Here is a 20,423-nt window from a genome sequence, read left to right on the forward strand (position 1 = left end):
ATTTATTAATAGAGATAGTCTCAATTTAATCATCATTGAATTTGTATGACCCTAAGGCTACTTGTTAAATGCGAGATTAAATTTCCTCGGAATTGGTGAAATAAATATATTGTATCGTACATCATATTTATTATTCCTAAATTTATTTATATATGATATTTGTTCAATTTATTAAATATCGCTTTTATATTTCAGCAATCATGACTTCCGGTCCCGTTCTTGCTTTACTTAATGAAAAGTTGGCTGGTGAAAATTTTTTAAAATGGAAAAGTAACATTAACATTGCTCTCGTCTGTAAGAACCTCAAGTTTGTCTTAACGGAGGAATGTCCTCCTGAGCCCTCTTTGAATGCTTCTCGTAGTGTACGAGAAATTTATGATCGATGGATCGCGACAAACAATAAAGAAAAAGGCTACCTGTTAGCCGGAATGAATGACGTGCTTAGGTTAAAGCACGAGCATGTAGATAATGCTTATCAGATAATTGATTCTTTACAAGCAATGTTTGGCCAGCGATCTAGTCAATCTAAGCATGAAGCCGTTAATAATGCTATGAATGCTAAAATGAAAAAAGGACAATCAGTTGGTGTGCATGTTTTGAATATGGTTAATTACTTCACTGAAGCTGAAACTCATGGTGCGACCATAGATGATGGTACACAAGTGAGTATGATTTTAGAATCATTGCCTCCTACTTTCCTGCAATTCAAGAGCAACTATGTCATGAACAAACTCAATTATAACATGACACAATTGCTCAACGAGTTGCAAACCTTTGAGGCTATTTCCATTGGAAATGTAAGGCTCGAGATTTATTAATCTTCATTGATGTGAAACTCGGAAGATATGAGAATGCATGACATGTAATCAAGAGCACTATCTGAGATGAGAGTAGGAAAGACATGGCAAAGGCATGAAAAATTAGAGTTTGAGTAGAATGCAAGACCGCACCTGCGCCTAGAGAAGCACCGCACCCGCGGTGGATAGGCAGAAAGTTGGCAATTTTTACCGAAGCAAGACCGCACCCGCGGTGCTAACATGACCGCACCCTGCGGTCGACAATTCTTGAAAATGGATAGGGCTGCCGAAGCTTGAGCGCACCCGCGGTCCCAAAGTAACCGCACCCGCGGTAATGTCACCGCACCCGCGGTCTTATATGTAGCGCACCCGCGGTCGTCGAATTTCAGAAAATGAAATTGGTGCCGAGAGCACAGCGCACCTGCGCTCCTGAATCTACCGCACCCGCGGTGCTGCATGCGAGAAAGATACCTTTGCTTCTTAAGTTGACACATGGCATGGATATATATAGAATTGAGCTGAATCACTCTTTCTTCAGAATTGCAAGAGAGAACCGAGAGCTATTCCAAGAGACAAGAAAGGATTCTTGCATTTTGAAGATAGATTGTGCAAGATTTAGCCATCCGAATTATATTCCGAGTTAAGATTCGTGTTTCTCTCATCACCGGCTTCGAAAGGATGTAAGTATGATTCATTTCAGTATGGTTCGAAATGTACATGTTGGGGGAAATCAGATTTGGTTTCTATTATGTGTTCTTATGATTCTTATGAATGTATATTCGAAACCGGATCGAAGAAATGATGTGATATGCGGTTGCTAGTAATTTCCAGCATGTTTTGAGTTGTATACACGCAGATTTTGGGAAATTATGATTGTGGTTATTGATGTTATGACTTGTGAATCATGTATTGATTATTGGTGGAGTACCGGTATCGAGAAATTACGCCGATATGCCGTCGAATTGTATTCAGATTGAATATTGAGTCCTACATGTATAGTTGTGGACTAGAAAATGATAGAATTACACTTTGATCATGCCATTGCAGATTTTATTGGCAACTTGGATAGCGAGATTTCGGCTACGAGAGATTGTACGACGAAAGGTATAATTCATGTGATTATAGGGAAGATACGACTCGAATCATATTTGATTTGAGTTTCCCAACAAAATCACATACTAGATTTATTAATGTTTATATCTTTTGATATGTTTCGATTTGTTTATAGATTATATTCAAATCTCCTGATATGATAATATTGTGTTTATAGATTTATATTCAAGCATTGAGATAGGAGAGTCATTGACAGATTTGTCAAAACTAGACGTTCGGTGTATCGACGCATAGGAGCAGATTTCCTCCGATTGTAGACATTCGATACAGACACGACCGAAGTCTAGGAATAAGACGTACAGTTACCCCGATTGGGAGGGTAGGTAACAGACAGTGACATCTTATTCACCCCTGGATCCCTAGAGTAGAGTCAAGTTGAGTCAAGACATGATTTGATTTGCATTGCATGCTAATATGGATTGGTTTCATAGACTATGGAACCCCTTTATTATTGTTTTCATGCATGATTCATGATTTTATGTTAGCATGTATACATGTTTTATACTGGGATTTGTTCTCACCAGAGTTTCCGGCTGTTGTTATGTCTGTATGTGTGCATAACAACAGGTAGGGCAGGATCTAGGTCACGACAGAGATGAGTTCGAGATAGCGTGGTGACTACGGGCGCAGAAGATGACTAGTGGCTTGTATTAGACCTGGACTACGTGTATTTTGGTATTGTATATTAAACACTAGTTTGGAGTGATATGTTATAACAAGACTCGTTTATTATGCTTGTACATTATGTATGATGTAAATTAATAAAGAAAGATTATGCTTAGTAATAACATTTGATTTAATGTTAAAAAGCAAAAAAATTTGACCCACATTTTCTCACAGATCCATTTAATCCCAGATAGAATTTGATTTAGAGCCCGGGTCTCCACAGGAAAAGTTCAAGAAGGTGAGACAAATGTTGTCGAGAATAAGCCATCTTCCTCCAAATCTAGTTTGAAAAATAAGAATAAATGGAAAGGAAAGGGAATTCAGAAAAAGCAAAAGAATTGGAAGAGTTCCAATGACAGAAAGAAAGGCAACACTGCAAAGCCCAAAGGAAAATGTTTTCACTGTGGGATTGATGGTCACTGGAAGAGAAACTGTCCCAAGTATCTCGCTGACCTAAAAGAAAAGAAGAAAGTTAAATATGATTTACTTGTTCTAGAATCTTGTTTAGTAACCATTGATTCTTCTATATGGATAGTTGATTCGGGTGCTACTAATCACGTTTGTTCTTCTTTGCAGATACTTAGTTCTTATGAAGAGCTTGTCGATGGGTCATTCACGATGAGAGTAGGCAATGGTGCAGTGGTTTTCAGCAAGAGCAGTGGGAGTTATTAAACTCAGATTTAATAATAAATATTTGGTTTGGATAATGTTTATTTTATACCTAGTTTTCGGAGAAATTTGATTTCTGTATCAAAATTGCATGAACAATTTTATTCGCTTTCTTTTAATAATAATGAGATTGTTATTTTAAGAAATGGACGTATGATTTGTACTGCATTAATGGAAAATGGATTATATATTCTAAGACCAAATGAACAACCACTGCTTAATGTCGAAATATTTAAAGTAGAACATCCTAAAACTAAAAAGCAAAAGGTTTCTCATGAAGATAAAACATATTTATGGCACCTAAGGTTATGACATATTTCCTTAGAAAGATTAAACAGAATTGTAAAGGATGGTCCTTTAAGAGAGTTAAATGTTCACACTCTTCCTGTTTGTGAATCTTGTCTAGAAGGAAAAATGAAGAGACATTTCTCTGCAAAGGGCAATAGGGCCAAAGAACCACTAGAGCTTATACATAGTGATGTATGTGGTCCTATGACTACACAAGCTAGAGGTGGTTATGAGTGCTTTGTTATTTTTATTGATGATTACTCAAGGTATGGATATATTTATCTCATGCATAGAAAATTGAGACTTTTGGAAAGTTCAAAGAATTTCATGTGGAAGCCGAAAGGCAACTAGGAAAATCTTTGAAATGTCTTCGATCCGATCGAGGCGGAGAGTATCTTGATACTGAGTTCAAAGACTATTTGCTAGAGCATGGTATTTTATACCAACTCACAGCACCTGGTACCTCTCAGCAAAATGATGTTGATGAAAGGAGAAATCGCACTTTGCTTGATATGGTGACATCTATGATGAGCTACTCTTCACTGCCAATCTCGTTTTGGGGTTATGCAATAGAGACGGCCGCTTACATTTTGAATGCAGTGCCATCTAAGTCAATCCATAAGACACCTCTAGAGTTGTGGAACGAGAGAAAACCTAGTTTATCTCATTTTCGCATATGAGGGTGCCAGCACATGCTGAAGAAGACTGGGAAATTGCATCCACGTTCAAAAGTGTGTTTGTTCGTGGGATACGCCAAGGGAACGAGAGGAGGTTGGTTTTATGATCCTCAAGAAAAAAAAGGTAATTGTATCGACAAATGCCATTTTTCTTGAAAATGATTGTATGACCGATTTCAAACCTCGAAGTAAGATTGTACTCGAGGAGTTACTAAATGATGAGATCATTCCACATACAACAAATGTTGTTAAGGAAACCACTAACGATACCACTAAACCAAGTCAAGATATAATCTCACCTCGACGCAGTGGGAGAGTAGTGAGACTACCCCTCCGCTATCGTCAAGACGAAGAGGCAAATGTTGCAGTCACTGATGGGGTGGAAGATGATCCATTGTTTCATCATGCAATGGAAGATCCTGCACAAGAAAAGTAGCTTGAAGCTATGAACCAAGAAATGGAGTCGATGTACTCTAATTCTGTATGGGTTCTTGTAGATACTACCTAAAGAGGTTAGACCTATTGGGTGTAAATGGATCTATAAGAGAAAGAGAGGTGCAGATGGGAAAGTAGAGACTTTTAAAGCAAGATTGGTTGCAAAGGGTTATACCCAAAGAGAAGGAGTCGATTATGAAGAGACTTTCTCTCCTGTAGCCATGCTTAAATCTGTCCGCATCTTACTTTCAATTGCTGTTCATTTTGATTATGAGATATGGCAGATGGATGTCAAGACAGCCTTACTAAATGGTCATCTAGATGAGGAAATCTGCATGAGGCAACCAGAAGGTTTTATAGCACAAGGTAAAGAGCAAAAAGTTTGCAAATTACTTAAATCCATTTATGGACTAAAGCAAGCCTCAAGATCTTGGAACCATAAATTTGATGCAACAATTAAATCTTATGGTTTTGATCAAAGTGTTGATGAGCCTTGTGTATACAAGCACATCAAAGATGGAAATGTGGTATTCATAGTGCTTTACGTAGATGATATTATGCTCATTGGGAATGATGTAGAAAAATTGTCTAAAGTAAAGGATTGGCTAGCCAAGCAATTCCAAATGAAAGATTTGGGAGAAGCAAATTATGTTCTTGGAACTCGAATTGTTCGAGATCATAAGAACAAATTGTTGGCATTGTCTCAAGCTTCTTATATTGATAAGATGTTATTGCGTTATAGAATGCAAGATTCCAAGAAAGGTTATCTACCAACCCGACATGGAATCATCCTCTCCAAGGAGCAGTGTCCTAAGACACCGCAAGAAGTTGAGGACATGAGACGCATTCCCTATGCCTCTGCAGTAGGCAGCCTTATGTACGCAATGATGTGCACTAGACCAGACATATGTTATGCTGTGGGGATAGTCAGTCGATTTCAGTCAAATCTTGGTATGGATCATTGGATAGCGGTAAAGAACATTCTCAAGTATATTTGGAGAACGAGAAATTACATGCTTGTTTATTCGGGTAGAGACCTTAAAATAGACGGTTTACACTGATTCTGATTTTCAATCAGACAGAGATTCTCGAAAGTCGATATCTGGATCAGTGTTTACTCTTGGTGACAGTGTCATAGTCTGGAGAAGCATAAAACAAACCAGCACAGCCGACTCGACCATGGAGGCCGAATACATAGCTGCTTCTGAAGCTGCTAAAGAGGCTGTATGGCTTAAGAAGTTTCTATATGATTTGGAAGTTGTTCCAAATATGGATAATCCACTAACTTTGTGGTGTGAAAACAGTGGTGCGGTGGCTAATTAAAGGAACCTCGCAGTCACAAGAGATCGAAGCATATAGAAAGAAAATACCATTTGATCCGAGAGATAGTACAAAGAGGTGACGTTTCCATTCTCAAGATTGCGTCTGGTGACAACCTCGTTGATCCATTCACTAAGACACTGCATGCAAAAGTGTTTGAGAAGCATATGATGAATATGGGACTTAAAGACATGTCTCATATGCTTTAGGGCAAGTGGGAGATTGTTGGAATAGTGCCCTAAAAGCATTGTTATTAGAATATGTTTTTATATTATTAATAAAAATGACATTTATTATTGAACATATTTACATGAAATTTATTGTCTTAAATATCATAGAAAAATCCCTAGTTTATTGTATGTAACCATGATTTTAGTATATATAAAAGCTATATATACAAGAGGATTAAAATTATGGATAATAAACTTAAATTAAGTTCGTGATTAAATTAATTAAATTATGGGATCTTTAATTAAAGCGTCACTAATGCAACCCATGAACATTAAGAATGTGACCGTCTTATCCGGACTGTCGATGTAGAGACATCTAGATGGGGACATTTATATATAATGAGATTATGTAGGACTTGGACCGGTTTATTTAAACATTTCATAATTAATTCCGTTACTATGAAATTTAAATTAAATCAAAAAGATGATCATATATGAATAAATCTGAATCCTGAAGTGATTATAGACTCCTGTTCATTTCAATGTGATTCTTGATTTGCTTGTTTAAAGTTTGCAATTATGCATTCTCAATACTTGCATTTTAGATTTACATTTGAAATTAATGGCTGAGAATATGAATTCACAGACATGGAATCCATTCCTTCTTGCGAGAAACAGAAAGATAATTCTCTCATTTGTTAATTCTAGAACTGAGTGTGGGCCCAATTAATTTATAATTGAATTATAAGTTGAACCACTCACTAGTGAATTAATGATAAATGAGGATAAGAAGTAATTGAAGAGGTAAACGGAAAATTCCTAGATTCAATTATGAATTGTCTATGGAGGATTAATTCATATGTAATTATTATATCAATAGACTACTCGTTTTGTAGAGTAAATATTTCATAATGAAGAAGAGTGCAATTTCATATTTTTAGTGGAATAATTATGGAATTAATAAGTTGGGTAAATTATTTAAAGAGTTTAATTATTTATCTAATTTATTGGAGATTCTAATTATGAGTCCATGGTCCCCAGTACGTTTTTCAAATTAATGACGGATAAGAAATACAATTTAGAAATCAATCGAGATAATGGAAATTTGTTTCCATATCATCAAAGGCTTAGATATAAATATAATTTAATATGAGTTATTAATTATATTTAAATTATAATTATGAGATAATTATAAATTTAAATCGTGATAATATTATAAATGGACATATACAATTTTTTTCAAAAACGAGAGACAATTGATTTAAATATATATATATATATATATATATATATATATATATATATATAAATGACTTTTTTTCAATTTTTTCTTTCTCTTTTACATTGCATGTATTGTTCTATATATATAAATTTGACTTTTCTTTATATATATATATATATATATATATATATATATATATATATATATATTTTCATTTGATGAAAATATATCGAGCATGATATATTCTCTGAGAGAATAATAAAATCTGATTTCTAAGTTTGTATATTTCTGAGTGTCCACACACTACCGTATCGATAGAAAAGATTGTACTGGAAGGCTGTGGTTTCTACATATCTCGGATTCACAAAAAGAAAAAAAAACTTCAAAAAGGTTAGTTTTTCTAGAAACCAATTTTATTTAAATTCATCATTAATTTATATTCATATGTTTGATTATAATTTATGAAATTATGTAATCGCTTCCGCTGTGCTTCTGATGTGATCAAAATAATTTTATAGCCGGAATAGTTTCGAAGACTCTATAAATTTCCTACAATTCAATCGGACATATCTATTGCATTGTCTTCAATGGTACCGCTAAGTGGCATTTCACTGTTTTTTTATGGGAATTCTGTTGCAGCACAACACAATCGCTCTTGAGAAATTCTTAAAATATTAGCAGGTATTCCTGAATTTAAACTACGTCCTTGGTTAGTGGGTGGGGATTTTAATGAGATTTTATTAGAGTCGGAAAAATTTAGACAGCAGTCAAAGAATTTATCCCAAATGACAGAATTTTCGAAACGTTAAATGAATGTGGGTTACAAGATCTTTCATTTAAAGGGGATCAATTCATTTTTTGTAACAAACGTCAAGGTGACGATCTGATTCTAGCAATGTTGGATAGATTTGTTTGTAACTTCTATTGGCATATGGAATTTCTGTCTGTGGAGGTTGAGAACTTAGCCTACTTTGGTTCTGATCATAAGCCTATTTTGGTGGTTTTGAAATCAATTTTTTCCAAAAAATAATGAAGCATCCAAAACAGTTTACTTTCGAACAAAAATGGATAATGGAGGAGGATTTATCTGAATACATCCAAAGGAGTTGGGTTGATGCAAGATATCAGGTATGTGTTCCAGCTAGAATTTCTCAATGCAGTGGGGATTTAAAGGTATGGGTGGGGAATCATTTTGATCAATTGGGTCACCAAATAAAAAATCATCGAAAGGATTTAAATAAAATCTCGAGCTCCAATGTGATCAAGAAAATATGTCTCGTATTACAGAATTGCAGAAAACATCGGAAAAATAAGAGATCTCGTATTAATTGGTTAAAAGAAGGGGACTGGAACACCAAATTTTTTCCTGCCTACGCTTCTTCTCGAAGAATACTGAACTTCAAGCAACTCCAACCATTCTCCATTTTGGAGAAAATCTCCAAAATGGAGTATCAATCTTGCTCCAACCATTCTCCATATACCTACTCCAATTTGAAGTGATGAATAGTGATTCTCCAAAAATGGAGAATCTCAACTCCAACTCCATATATTTTGGAGAATGGCATTATTTACGAAAATGCCATTCTCCAAAATTGCAAATACACTCTTTAATTTTTTTTTATTAATTTCAAATATTTAAATGTTTATTTCAATACTTTTACTAAATTTTAATGATTTTTTGGTATTATTTAATAAGTTTTCTCATTTTTTATTATTTATTTATTTATTGTAATTGAATTATTTTGATGAAAAAAACAAATGAAAATAATAATTAAATAAGATTGTGAAATGATACATTACATGTTTTTTTCAACACAAATCGAATTAGTAACTTGAGATAAATTAAACATGCATACACATTAAAACATAAAAAACAGTTCACATTAAAACATATAAAATAGACGATCATAAAACAAATCAACAACTTAAAACAAACACTCACAAGCAATACACATTGACATATTTTTATTCCACTGCAATGATGAATTATGTTTTAAAAAAATTTGATGTCAAAATAAATGAATTATGTTTTAAAAAAATGAGTCACATTTAATTTAATTTGTTTAATATCATATTACATAATTACTATTTTTATATTAAATAATTTGGAATAAAAAATATAAAAAATAAAGAATTTATAAAATTTAGAGAATATGGGTTGGAGAAGATTTTTTAAATAGAGAATGAAATACTCCATTTTGGAGTATAGAGAATGAAAAAAATGGAGAATAGGGTTGGAGATGCCCTAAGGGACTTTTGGATGACAGTGAAGTTTGCTACACTGATACTAAAATCTTGGTTGATATAACTAGACAATATTTTGTAACCTCTTTTCATCCTCTAATCAACACTTTGTGATCCTTTCTCAGATAAAGAGTCCATAGGATGTTTTTTTTATTCATAGATCCAAATCACCAGGGCCAGATGGCTTCACAGCTATTTTCTATCAAAAACTATGGCCGGTTATTGGCAACAATATAATGGCGGGGGTACTAGCGATTCTGATGACCTGCAAGATCCATCAGATTGGAATGCTATTGTCATTACCCTTATTCCGAAAGTTAAAGAGCCGTTTAATTTGAAAGATTTCAGACCCATTTAGCCTTTGCAATACCTGCTATAAAATAGTTTCTCAAACGATTACTAATAGATTAAGACCTATTCTCAATCGTATTATCGACTCTTTTCAAAGCCCCTTCATTCCCAACAGATTAATTATCAATAATGTTATTGTGGGTTTTGAATGTATGCATTGGATATGGAACAATATAAAGGCCAAGGCAGGATATGAAGCACTTAAAACGGATATGAGTAAAGCCTACGATAGAGTGGAATGGAACTTTTTGAAGGAAATTATGTTGAAGTCGGGCTTTGCAGAGGCTTGGGTAAACTTGATCATAGGTGCGTAACGAATGTTCCTTACTCTTTTCGGATCAATCATTCTATTTATGGTATCCCTTCGAGGGGTTTAAGGCAAGGAGACCCTTTCTCTGTATTTATACGTTCTTTGTGCCCAAGGTGTTTAACACTTATTGTCTAAAGCAGTGGAAAGGAAATTAATCAAAGAATTAAAATAGCAAATTCTAGCCCATCATATCCCATTTGTTTTTTTGCGGATGATAGTCCAATTCTTTTTAGGGCGACAAGGGAGGACTGTCTACAAGTGCGACATTGAACTAAACTTTATGATAAAACGTCGGGAAAACTGATCAATTTCAATAAATCAGCACTTACGTTTAGCCCAAACACATCACCACAGAATAAGGTAGATATTGCGGAACTACTATCAGTTTCGGTGGTCAATGGCCATGATATTTGTGATACCCTTGTCCCACATCGAAAAAATCAAAGATTTAAAATGAGTTTATAATGACTTACAATGGACTTCTATAACAACTTGGGTTAATCATTTTCGTAAAGCGAGGACGAATACGAAGTAGTTGCTATAGGGGCCCATTGTGCAGTCACGTAGGCGCGGGCCCGGGCTCGGGGCGTGACAGAATGGTATCAGAGCCGGTCACCGGCATGGAACACCGGGAAATAAGTGCTATGCGGGGCAAAGTGCTACGTGCATGGGAGCCACCTCTTGAACCTGCGGGGCAAAGTGCTACATGACGGGAGCCACCTCTTGAATATGTAAGAGCCACCTCTAGATTCTCGGTGCTGGTTGATCGAGGGGTCAGGCCGCGACGAGGACGTCGCGTTCTGAAGGAGGGGTGATTGTGATACCCTTGTCCCACATCGAAAAAGTCAAAGATTTAAAATGAGTTTATAATGGCTTACAATGGATTTCTATAACAACTTGGGTTAATCATTTTCGTAAAGCGAGGACGAATACGAAGTAGTTGCTATAGGGGCCCATTGTGCAGTCACGTAGGCGCGGGCCCGGGCTCGGGGCGTGACAATATTTATCTCGGATTGCATAAATTTTCTTTCTGTAACAAAAGGCTATAGTTTATATATCTATATGAAAAGGTTGAACAAAAGATTAAGGGTTGGAATTCTGGATTTGTCTCTATTGTTGGTCGTGAAATTCTTATTAAAGAATTTTTAAAAACATTTTCTTTTTGTTCAATGTTGTGCTTTAAACTCCCAGTTTCTCTTTGTCAGAGTATGGAACAAGCTTGTGCAAATTTCTGGTGGAATGATACTCAAGGCAAGAGGGCATTTGAAACGCTTGCCCTTTTTATTGCTTTAAAAGTACTAGAAATTTTTTTTTTTTAAAAAAAACCTCACATAGCATTCGGGCGAACCATAAAATTTCATAAAATATTTTTGACATCGTTTCAAAATAAACAACCAACTGACATTTTTCTAAATCTAAAAATAACATTTGAAAAGTATAGCACATACTATAACCTCTCAAAAACCACTCAAACTCATGATAAAAGTCATGAAAATCTTTTAACATAAATCATAACATATATGCGGAAACTAGCGTCGGTCCTCGGGTCATGTGCACCTTCAGTCCAGTCGGATCAACCATCAAGACCTCCATTAGCATTATCATGATAACCTGCATCCATCACACCTAGTGAGTCTAAAGACTCAACACACCATAATCTTTATAACGAGTAATACGTAATACAGTCAACATATAACGGTGAAAAATACTTGTACTTAAAATATCGTTTTCATGAAGATGCATAAACATTAACATTTTCGTAAACATTTTCATGATGCATAAAACTTTAAATATAAACATTTTCATGACATGCAAACATGAATTTCCTTTTTCCTCAACATGACATGACATAAATCATTTTTCATGATCATAAACATTTTCCTTTTCATTTTCCTCTGTTGAATTCAGATCGTTAATTGTGACTTTCCTCAACATGACATGACATGACGATGGATCCATCTACATAAAACCACAGTACTGGGCGGCGGGGACATCAGCGACACTCTCACCGGTCAACTGAGCCTTGGCCTAACATGATCGAATAGAAATACGATCGTCGGGGCTCCCTCTGGGGCCTTTTCCCATAAATGGGCTCCCTCTGGGGCCTTCTCCCCTCACGATATTCACATTCTTCCGTTACCACAAAACCGTTACCACATATCCGTTACCACATATTCGCAATGATGGAAACACGATCGTCGGGCTCCCACTGGGACCATAACCCTCACGACGTCGCCACCATTAACGAATTAGTCACAATCACTTCACATCCTTCAACATTTTTCCTTCACATCACTTTAGAAAAATCATGAATACATTTACATTTTCCATTTTTGAAACCAAGCATGCAACATGTATTTTAAATGTCTTCTTAAATAATAAAAATCAAATAGACATTTAAAAATCATAATTGAATCATGAGAAATTCATAAACATTTAAAAATATCATTTTTAACATGAAAACAACATTTCGGGCACTGCCATGACCTTTACTAATTTCTAGGTGTAAAAAGACCGTTTTACCCATGGACTCGACTTTTTACGAATTCGACTTTTTTCTTGATTTCATGACTCTAAAATGTCCCAAATAATTATTTAAGCTTACATGAATTTTATCATATTTTTATTTGGCCTAAATCAATGACTTTTAATTTACCCCTTAAATGAGACGTACTAATGCGTTTTAATCCCGAAAAATTCCAAACCTCAACATAAAATTCCCAAATCAGAAACTTAGACTTATAATAATTATTTAAGCTTAAATCTAATTTTCCATGATTTTATGAAGCTTAAAACTAGACTTTTCAATTAACTCGATAGTTGACGTTTCGTGCGGCGATTAAATTCCTAATAAATCCAAAACTCGTTATTTTGATCCCAAATTTTTAACATAACCTTTTTATGATTTATTCTACCTATCCAAGTCATGAGCCACACCCGTGGACCCTTGGATCTATTTTTTGTTCTTAAATTCGAAATATTGACACCCTAGTGAACCCGCCGAGCCATCTCTCGATTTACTCGAGCCACGCCCGAGCCACTTCGAGCCAAAACCTAGCTAACCTACCTAGGCACCTTACTGTACAAGCCCAGCCCAAAAACCCGGCCCTGGCCCGCTCAAAAACCTCCTAGAACTTGGCCCAAAATCTGCATGTTTTGAGTGTGTCTTCCTAGCACCTCTAGAACTCCTAATTGGACTAGGACTCAACTAGCTGTGAACCACTCGCCCCCTTACGAACCTAACCCTCCCTGGACCACACCCCGACCCAGCCCAGGCCAGCCCCAGTCCTTGAACTCGCGCCCGAAGCACTGCCCATGACAGCAACCTCACGCGAGCACAGCTGCATGCTTTCCCCTCCCTGTGTGCGTGCGTGTGTTTCCTCGCATGGTTCTGGCTCGAGATACCCCGAGCCCTTAACCTTGCTACCCCTCTCTGGACTATCCCAAGCCGTCACCCAGACCACCTAGCCAGCCCCTTAACGAGCCACCCCCCTGAAATTCTCGGCCGATCACCCTGAACCCTGCGCGTGAGTTCCTTATTTCTCGGGTGGAGTCCTAGCCTTCTAGGACTCCTCCCCAGCCCTAGATCTCGAGTCCTAGCATGGCTAGGACTCCTTCCCAGCCCCTAACCGAAACCCAGCAGTGACCCAAGCCAGCCTATGCATCGATGTTCCCTAAAACCGAACCCCAAGATCAATACGTTCCGAACGGTCCCGACTTGTCTCTAGGATTGTTTGTGGCGTGTTGTGTAGTTCTATAACCCCTTAGACTCATGTAAAAACAACTCTAGATCATAGCCTAACATCATGGCAGCCCTTTCATGTATGAAACAAGTTATGAGATTCAAAATCATGGGTTCAACCTCCACAATGGTTTAAAGTTATGAGATTCAAAATCATGGGTTCAACCTCCACAATGCATAAAACCGAAAACTTATAAAACTTTTAATCAATTTTCATGCATCTAGTATTTAAAAGGATTATATGATATAATGGATGAGAAAAGGAGATTAGAGGGTGCCTTTGCGTTATTAACGCTCGGATAATCGACGACGACGAAGAACGGATGAACGACGGGGCTTTGCACTTCACGAGAAAACCTCCCCTCACGGCTGCTGCTTTCCCTTTCCAGAAATAATTGAAGTGCCGTGTGTGGGTGTGTGTCTTGAGAGAGTGGGAGAGTTTTTTAAAAAGACAAACAAGGTGGCCGATTGATATTTTTAAACTAGAATAGGTTTATGAGTTTTTTTGTATATTATATACTAAATTAATTATCTAAATAGGCTTAGGCCTATTAAGCCATAAATTAAAGCCCATTTAAATTAACTAGATTTTAAATAAAATAAAAACAAAGTTTTCTTTTAAATAAAAATGTGAATATATTAGCCGGGATGCCCGAAAGCTCGAATTTTATTTAAAAATCCAATACCGATAAAATATACGTCCCGACGTATAAAATCACCTCAAAATCCTATATTTTCAAAAATTATTAAAAAGCATCGACCGCCCTTTAAATAATTAAAAACAAATATTTAATAAAATCATTTTACAATTTTCTGCCCTCGTCCCCGTTCCTCGATCGCAACTTGAATATCCTTTAAAAAAATACATTTTAATGCAATCATGTAGAAAATATAATTTTAAACATGCAATTATGCACATCATAATTAATTAACGCAATCCCATCAATTAATTAAAATACAAAAGCAAATAATTGCGCGCATGAGGTTTACGTGAACTTTAAATTTTCGGTGCGTTACAATCTCCCCCCCTTAATTGAATTTCGTCCACGAAATTCGCTTATCCTTAATAACCCAAAGTTTAGATTCAGTTCTAGAATCCCAATTAAATTTTCCTTCTTAAATCATTATTTTCAAATCGTAACTTAAAAAGACCCATAATTTCTTAGTGCTATATTATTTTGGCCTCGAATTTCAACTTTTCTTAAAATTCCCAATAAAAATATGGCTGCCCACGCTTATCGTATTTTTCCTTCCTTATTTTATACCCAAAATATTCATCACTTAACAAATTTAAATCTTAAAATCCCAAACGTAACCGCTAACGCTTAGATTTTCAAGCTAAATATTGATTCATTCTTAAAAACCCATGATCGACATTCCTTATAACACTATAACCGAAATATCTCAAGGTTCCAAATATTCCTAAAAGTTTAAATCCTCAAAATTCTTATCATTTAAAACATCAAATTATCGCTTATTGCTAACTTAGTCCCCAATTTCTTAATATTAACAAAATTAATTCTTAATTTCCTCAAAAATTATCTTAATTGGTCCTTAATTTCAAAAATCCTACAGTTAACCCATAAGTTCTCGGTATTCTTAATTTTCTTCTACCGTTTTCCCATGACATAATTTCAATAAACTTAAACTTATTTACCCAAAAGTAAACTTCTATAACCAATCTTACTTTTCATCAACTTAAAATCCCAATTTATCTATTTTATTATTCCCAAAGTCATTGCAATCCTCGTATAATTATTCCTTATGACTAATTCCCAAAAATTTATTCGACTAATAACCATGAATCATAAATATTTTTTTAGAAAATCTACAAGTCTCAAAAGTATTCATAAAATTCTTGATTAACTTATAGCCCAAAAAAATAGAACGTCAATTCTAAAACCCAAAAATCAATATCGTCCAATTCCATCACAAACCAACATGCGTTAAAATAAAATAATTTTCATTTCATATCGTAACGCGTAAAAATTCAAAGCATATAAAACATATATTATCATAAAGCTACTAAACATGTGACGTAAACATTTAATTCATGTACTTATGCAGGTAACATCATAAAATCATATAAAGCATTTAAAACTTACAACTTTGAGGCTTGACGACTGATCTTCCCGGCGCTGATGGTGACACAACCCTTTACAGGAACCATTGCTCTGATACCAACTGAAACGCTTGCCCTTTTTATTGCTTTAAAAGTACTAGAAATTTTTTTTAAAAAAAAAACCTCACATAGCATTCGGCCGAACCATAAAATTTCATAAAATATTTTTGACATCGTTTCAAAATAAACAACCAACTGACATTTTTCTAAATCTAAAAATAACATTTGAAAAGTATAGCACATACTATAACCTCTCAAAAACCACTCAAACTCATGATAAAAGTCATGAAAATCTTTTAACATAAATCATAACATATATGCGGAAACTAGCGTCGGTCCTCGGGTCATGTGCACCTTCAGTCCAGTCGGATCAACCATCAAGACCTCCATTAGCATTATCATGATAACCTGCATCCATCACACCTAGTGAGTCTAAAGACTCAACACACCATAATCTTTATAACGAGTAATACGTAATACAGTCAACATATAACGGTGAAAAATACTTGTACTTAAAATATCGTTTTCATGAAGATGCATAAACATTAACATTTTCGTAAACATTTTCATGATGCATAAAACTTTAAATATAAACATTTTCATGACATGCAAACATGAATTTCCTTTTTCCTCAACATGACATGACATAAATCATTTTTCATGATCATAAACATTTTCCTTTTCATTTTCCTCTGTTGAATTCAGATCGTTAATTGTGACTTTCCTCAACATGACATGACATGACGATGGATCCATCTACATAAAACCACAGTACTGGGCGGCGGGGACATCAGCGACACTCTCACCGGTCAACTGAGCCTTGGCCTAACATGATCGAATAGAAATACGATCGTCGGGGCTCCCTCTGGGGCCTTTTCCCATAAATGGGCTCCCTCTGGGGCCTTCTCCCCTCACGATATTCACATTTTTCCGTTACCACAAAACCGTTACCACATATCCGTTACCACATATTCGCAATGATGGAAACACGATCGTCGGGCTCCCACTGGGACCATAACCCTCACGACGTCGCCACCATTAACGAATTAGTCACAATCACTTCACATCCTTCAACATTTTTCCTTCACATCACTTTAGAAAAATCATGAATACATTTACATTTTCCATTTTTGAAACCAAGCATGCAACATGTATTTTAAATGTCTTCTTAAATAATAAAAATCAAATAGACATTTAAAAATCATAATTGAATCATGAGAAATTCATAAACATTTAAAAATATCATTTTTAACATGAAAACAACATTTCGGGCACTGCCATGACCTTTACTAATTTCTAGGTGTAAAAAGACTGTTTTACCCCTGGACTCGACTTTTTACGAATTCGACTTTTTTCTTGATTTCATGACTCTAAAATGTCCCAAATAATTATTTAAGCTTACATGAATTTTCTCATATTTTTATTTGGCCTAAATCAATGACTTTTAATTTACCCCTTAAATGAGACGTACTAATGCGTTTTAATCCCGAAAAATTCCAAACCTCAACATAAAATTCCCAAATCAGAAACTTAGACTTATAATAATTATTTAAGCTTAAATCTAATTTTCCATGATTTTATGAAGCTTAAAACTAGACTTTTCAATTAACTCGATAGTTGACGTTTCGTGCGGCGATTAAATTCCTAATAAATCCAAAACTCGTTATTTTGATCCCAAATTTTTAACATAACCTTTTTATGATTTATTCTACCTATCCAAGTCATGAGCCACACCCGTGGACCCTTGGATCTATTTTTTGTTCTTAAATTCGAAATATTGACACCCTAGTGAACCCGCCGAGCCATCTCTCGATTTACTCGAGCCACGCCCGAGCCACTTCGAGCAGAAACCTAGCTAACCTACCTAGGCACCTTACTGTACAAGCCCAGCCCAAAAACCCGGCCCTGGCCCGCTCAAAAACCTCCTAGAACTTGGCCCAAAATCTGCATGTTTTGAGTGTGTCTTCCTAGCACCTCTAGAACTCCTAATTGGACTAGGACTCAACTAGCTGTGAACCACTCGCCCCCTTACGAACCTAACCCTCCCTGGACCACACCCCGACCCAGCCCAGGCCAGCCCCAGTCCTTGAACTCGCGCCCGAAGCACTGCCCATGACAGCAACCTCACGCGAGCACAGCTGCATGCTTTCCCCTCCCTGTGTGCGTGCGTGTGTTTCCTCGCATGGTTCTGGCTCGAGATACCCCGAGCCCTTAACCTTGCTACCCCTCTCTGGACTATCCCAAGCCGTCACCCAGACCACCTAGCCAGCCCCTTAACGAGCCACCCCCCTGAAATTCTCGGCCGATCACCCTGAACCCTGCGCGTGAGTTCCTTATTTCTCGGGTGGAGTCCTAGCCTTCTAGGACTCCTCCCCAGCCCTAGATCTCGAGTCCTAGCATGGCTAGGACTCCTTCCCAGCCCCTAACCGAAACCAAGCAGTGACCCAAGCCAGCCTATGCATCGATGTTCCCTAAAACCGAACCCCAAGATCAATACGTTCCGAACGGTCCCGACTTGTCTCTAGGATTGTTTGTGGCGTGTTGTGTAGTTCTATAACCCCTTAGACTCATGTAAAAACAACTCTAGATCATAGCCTAACATCATGGCAGCCCTTTCATGTATGAAACAAGTTATGAGATTCAAAATCATGGGTTCAACCTCCACAATGGTTTAAAGTTATGAGATTCAAAATCATGGGTTCAACCTCCACAATGCATAAAACCGAAAACTTATAAAACTTTTAATCAATTTTCATGCATCTAGTATTTAAAAGGATTATATGATATAATGGATGAGAAAAGGAGATTAGAGGGTGCCTTTGCGTTATTAACGCTCGGATAATCGACGACGACGAAGAACGGATGAACGACGGGGCTTTGCACTTCACGAGAAAACCTCCCCTCACGGCTGCTGCTTTCCCTTTCCAGAAATAATTGAAGTGCCGTGTGTGGGTGTGTGTCTTGAGAGAGTGGGAGAGTTTTTTAAAAAGACAAACAAGGTGGCCGATTGATATTTTTAAACTAGAATAGGTTTATGAGTTTTTTTGTATATTATATACTAAATTAATTATCTAAATAGGCTTAGGCCTATTAAGCCATAAATTAAAGCCCATTTAAATTAACTAGATTTTAAATAAAATAAAAACAAAGTTTTCTTTTAAATAAAAATGTGAATATATTAGCCGGGATGCCCGAAAGCTCGAATTTTATTTAAAAATCCAATACCGATAAAATATACGTCCCAACGTATAAAATCACCTCAAAATCCTATATTTTCAAAAATTATTAAAAAGCATCGACCGCCCTTTAAATAATTAAAAACAAATATTTAATAAAATCATTTTACAATTTTCTGCCCTCGTCCCCGTTCCTCGATCGCAACTTGAATATCCTTTAAAAAAATACATTTTAATGCAATCATGTAGAAAATATAATTTTAAACATGCAATTATGCACATCATAATTAATTAACGCAATCCCATCAATTAATTAAAATACAAAAGCAAATAATTGCGCGCATGAGGTTTACGTGAACTTTAAATTTTCGGTGCGTTACAGCATTACCTGGTCAAAATGGGAGAATCTGTGTAAAATTAAAAGTGTTGGGGGACAAGGATTTCATAGCCTAAGTACTTTTAATAAAGACTTACTAGCAAAATAAATATGGAAAATTAATCAATCACCTAATTCCTTGACGGCGAGGGAACTCAAGGTTCGATATTTTAAAGATTTGGATATCATGGAGAACAATTCGGGAAACAATCCTTATTATATATGGCGGGCATTGTTATGGAGTCGGGATCTTATCAAGAAAGGTTTTTGTTGGCAGTTGGGTAATGGTTAGACTATCTTGGCTAAATCGGATCCTTGAATACCCTTACCACCTTCTCACATATGTTGCTCGAACAATCTACTTGATGATGATATGAAGGTGGAGGGCTTCCTATTGAGGTCAGGAGTTTTGCATGAGGGGAGGGTGCGCCAGATCTTCCCACTTCATGAATCAGAAGAAATCTTGGACATTTCATTAAATAGGAGGAGATGTGTTGATTTGAGATATTGGAACAGTAGGGAAATATTATGCCAAACTTGGCTATCTAATGGAAACGAAAAGTTTGGATCCTCAACCATTTCAATCGATAATAACAAATCATTCTTGGGGGAAAACTTTATGGAAGTTAAACATCGCACCAAAAATCCAAATACTCTTATGGTGTGCCTCAGGGAATTTCATTCCTATAGCGGTCAACTTATCAAATCACCATGTTCTGACCGATGTAGAACTTTTTTTTAAAAT

At 36.0% G+C, this 20,423-nt stretch overlaps 1 protein-coding gene across 1 annotated transcript; it reads left to right on the forward strand.

Moving 5' to 3' along the window:
- The first annotated feature begins 200 nt into the window (after positions 1-200).
- Positions 201-4,213, forward strand: LOC140835411 (uncharacterized). Its single transcript, XM_073200903.1, has 4 exons — positions 201-654; positions 2,800-3,234; positions 3,571-3,725; positions 3,827-4,213. Exons 1-4 carry the CDS (start codon positions 201-203, stop codon positions 4,211-4,213), a joined length of 1,431 nt encoding a protein of 476 aa, XP_073057004.1.
- Positions 4,214-20,423: the final 16,210 nt, after the last annotated feature.

Source organism: Primulina eburnea, chromosome 6 (assembly GCF_022965805.1).
Source record: "Primulina eburnea isolate SZY01 chromosome 6, ASM2296580v1, whole genome shotgun sequence".
Classification (NCBI taxonomy): domain Eukaryota; kingdom Viridiplantae; phylum Streptophyta; class Magnoliopsida; order Lamiales; family Gesneriaceae; genus Primulina; species Primulina eburnea.

What these genes read in the sequence shown, in the direction of transcription:
- LOC140835411 (XM_073200903.1), top strand. Translation starts at nt 201, where the DNA reads ATGACTTCCGGTCCCGTTCTTGCTTTACTTAATGAAAAGTTGGCTGGT. An exon ending in TGGTGCGACCATAGATGATG is followed by an intron (nt 655 to 2,799) that starts GTACACAAGTGA and finishes GGGTCTCCACAG; the next exon opens with GAAAAGTTCAAGAAGGTGAG. An exon ending in TAGAGCTTATACATAGTGAT is followed by an intron (nt 3,726 to 3,826) that starts GTATGTGGTCCT and finishes TCTCATGCATAG; the next exon opens with AAAATTGAGACTTTTGGAAA.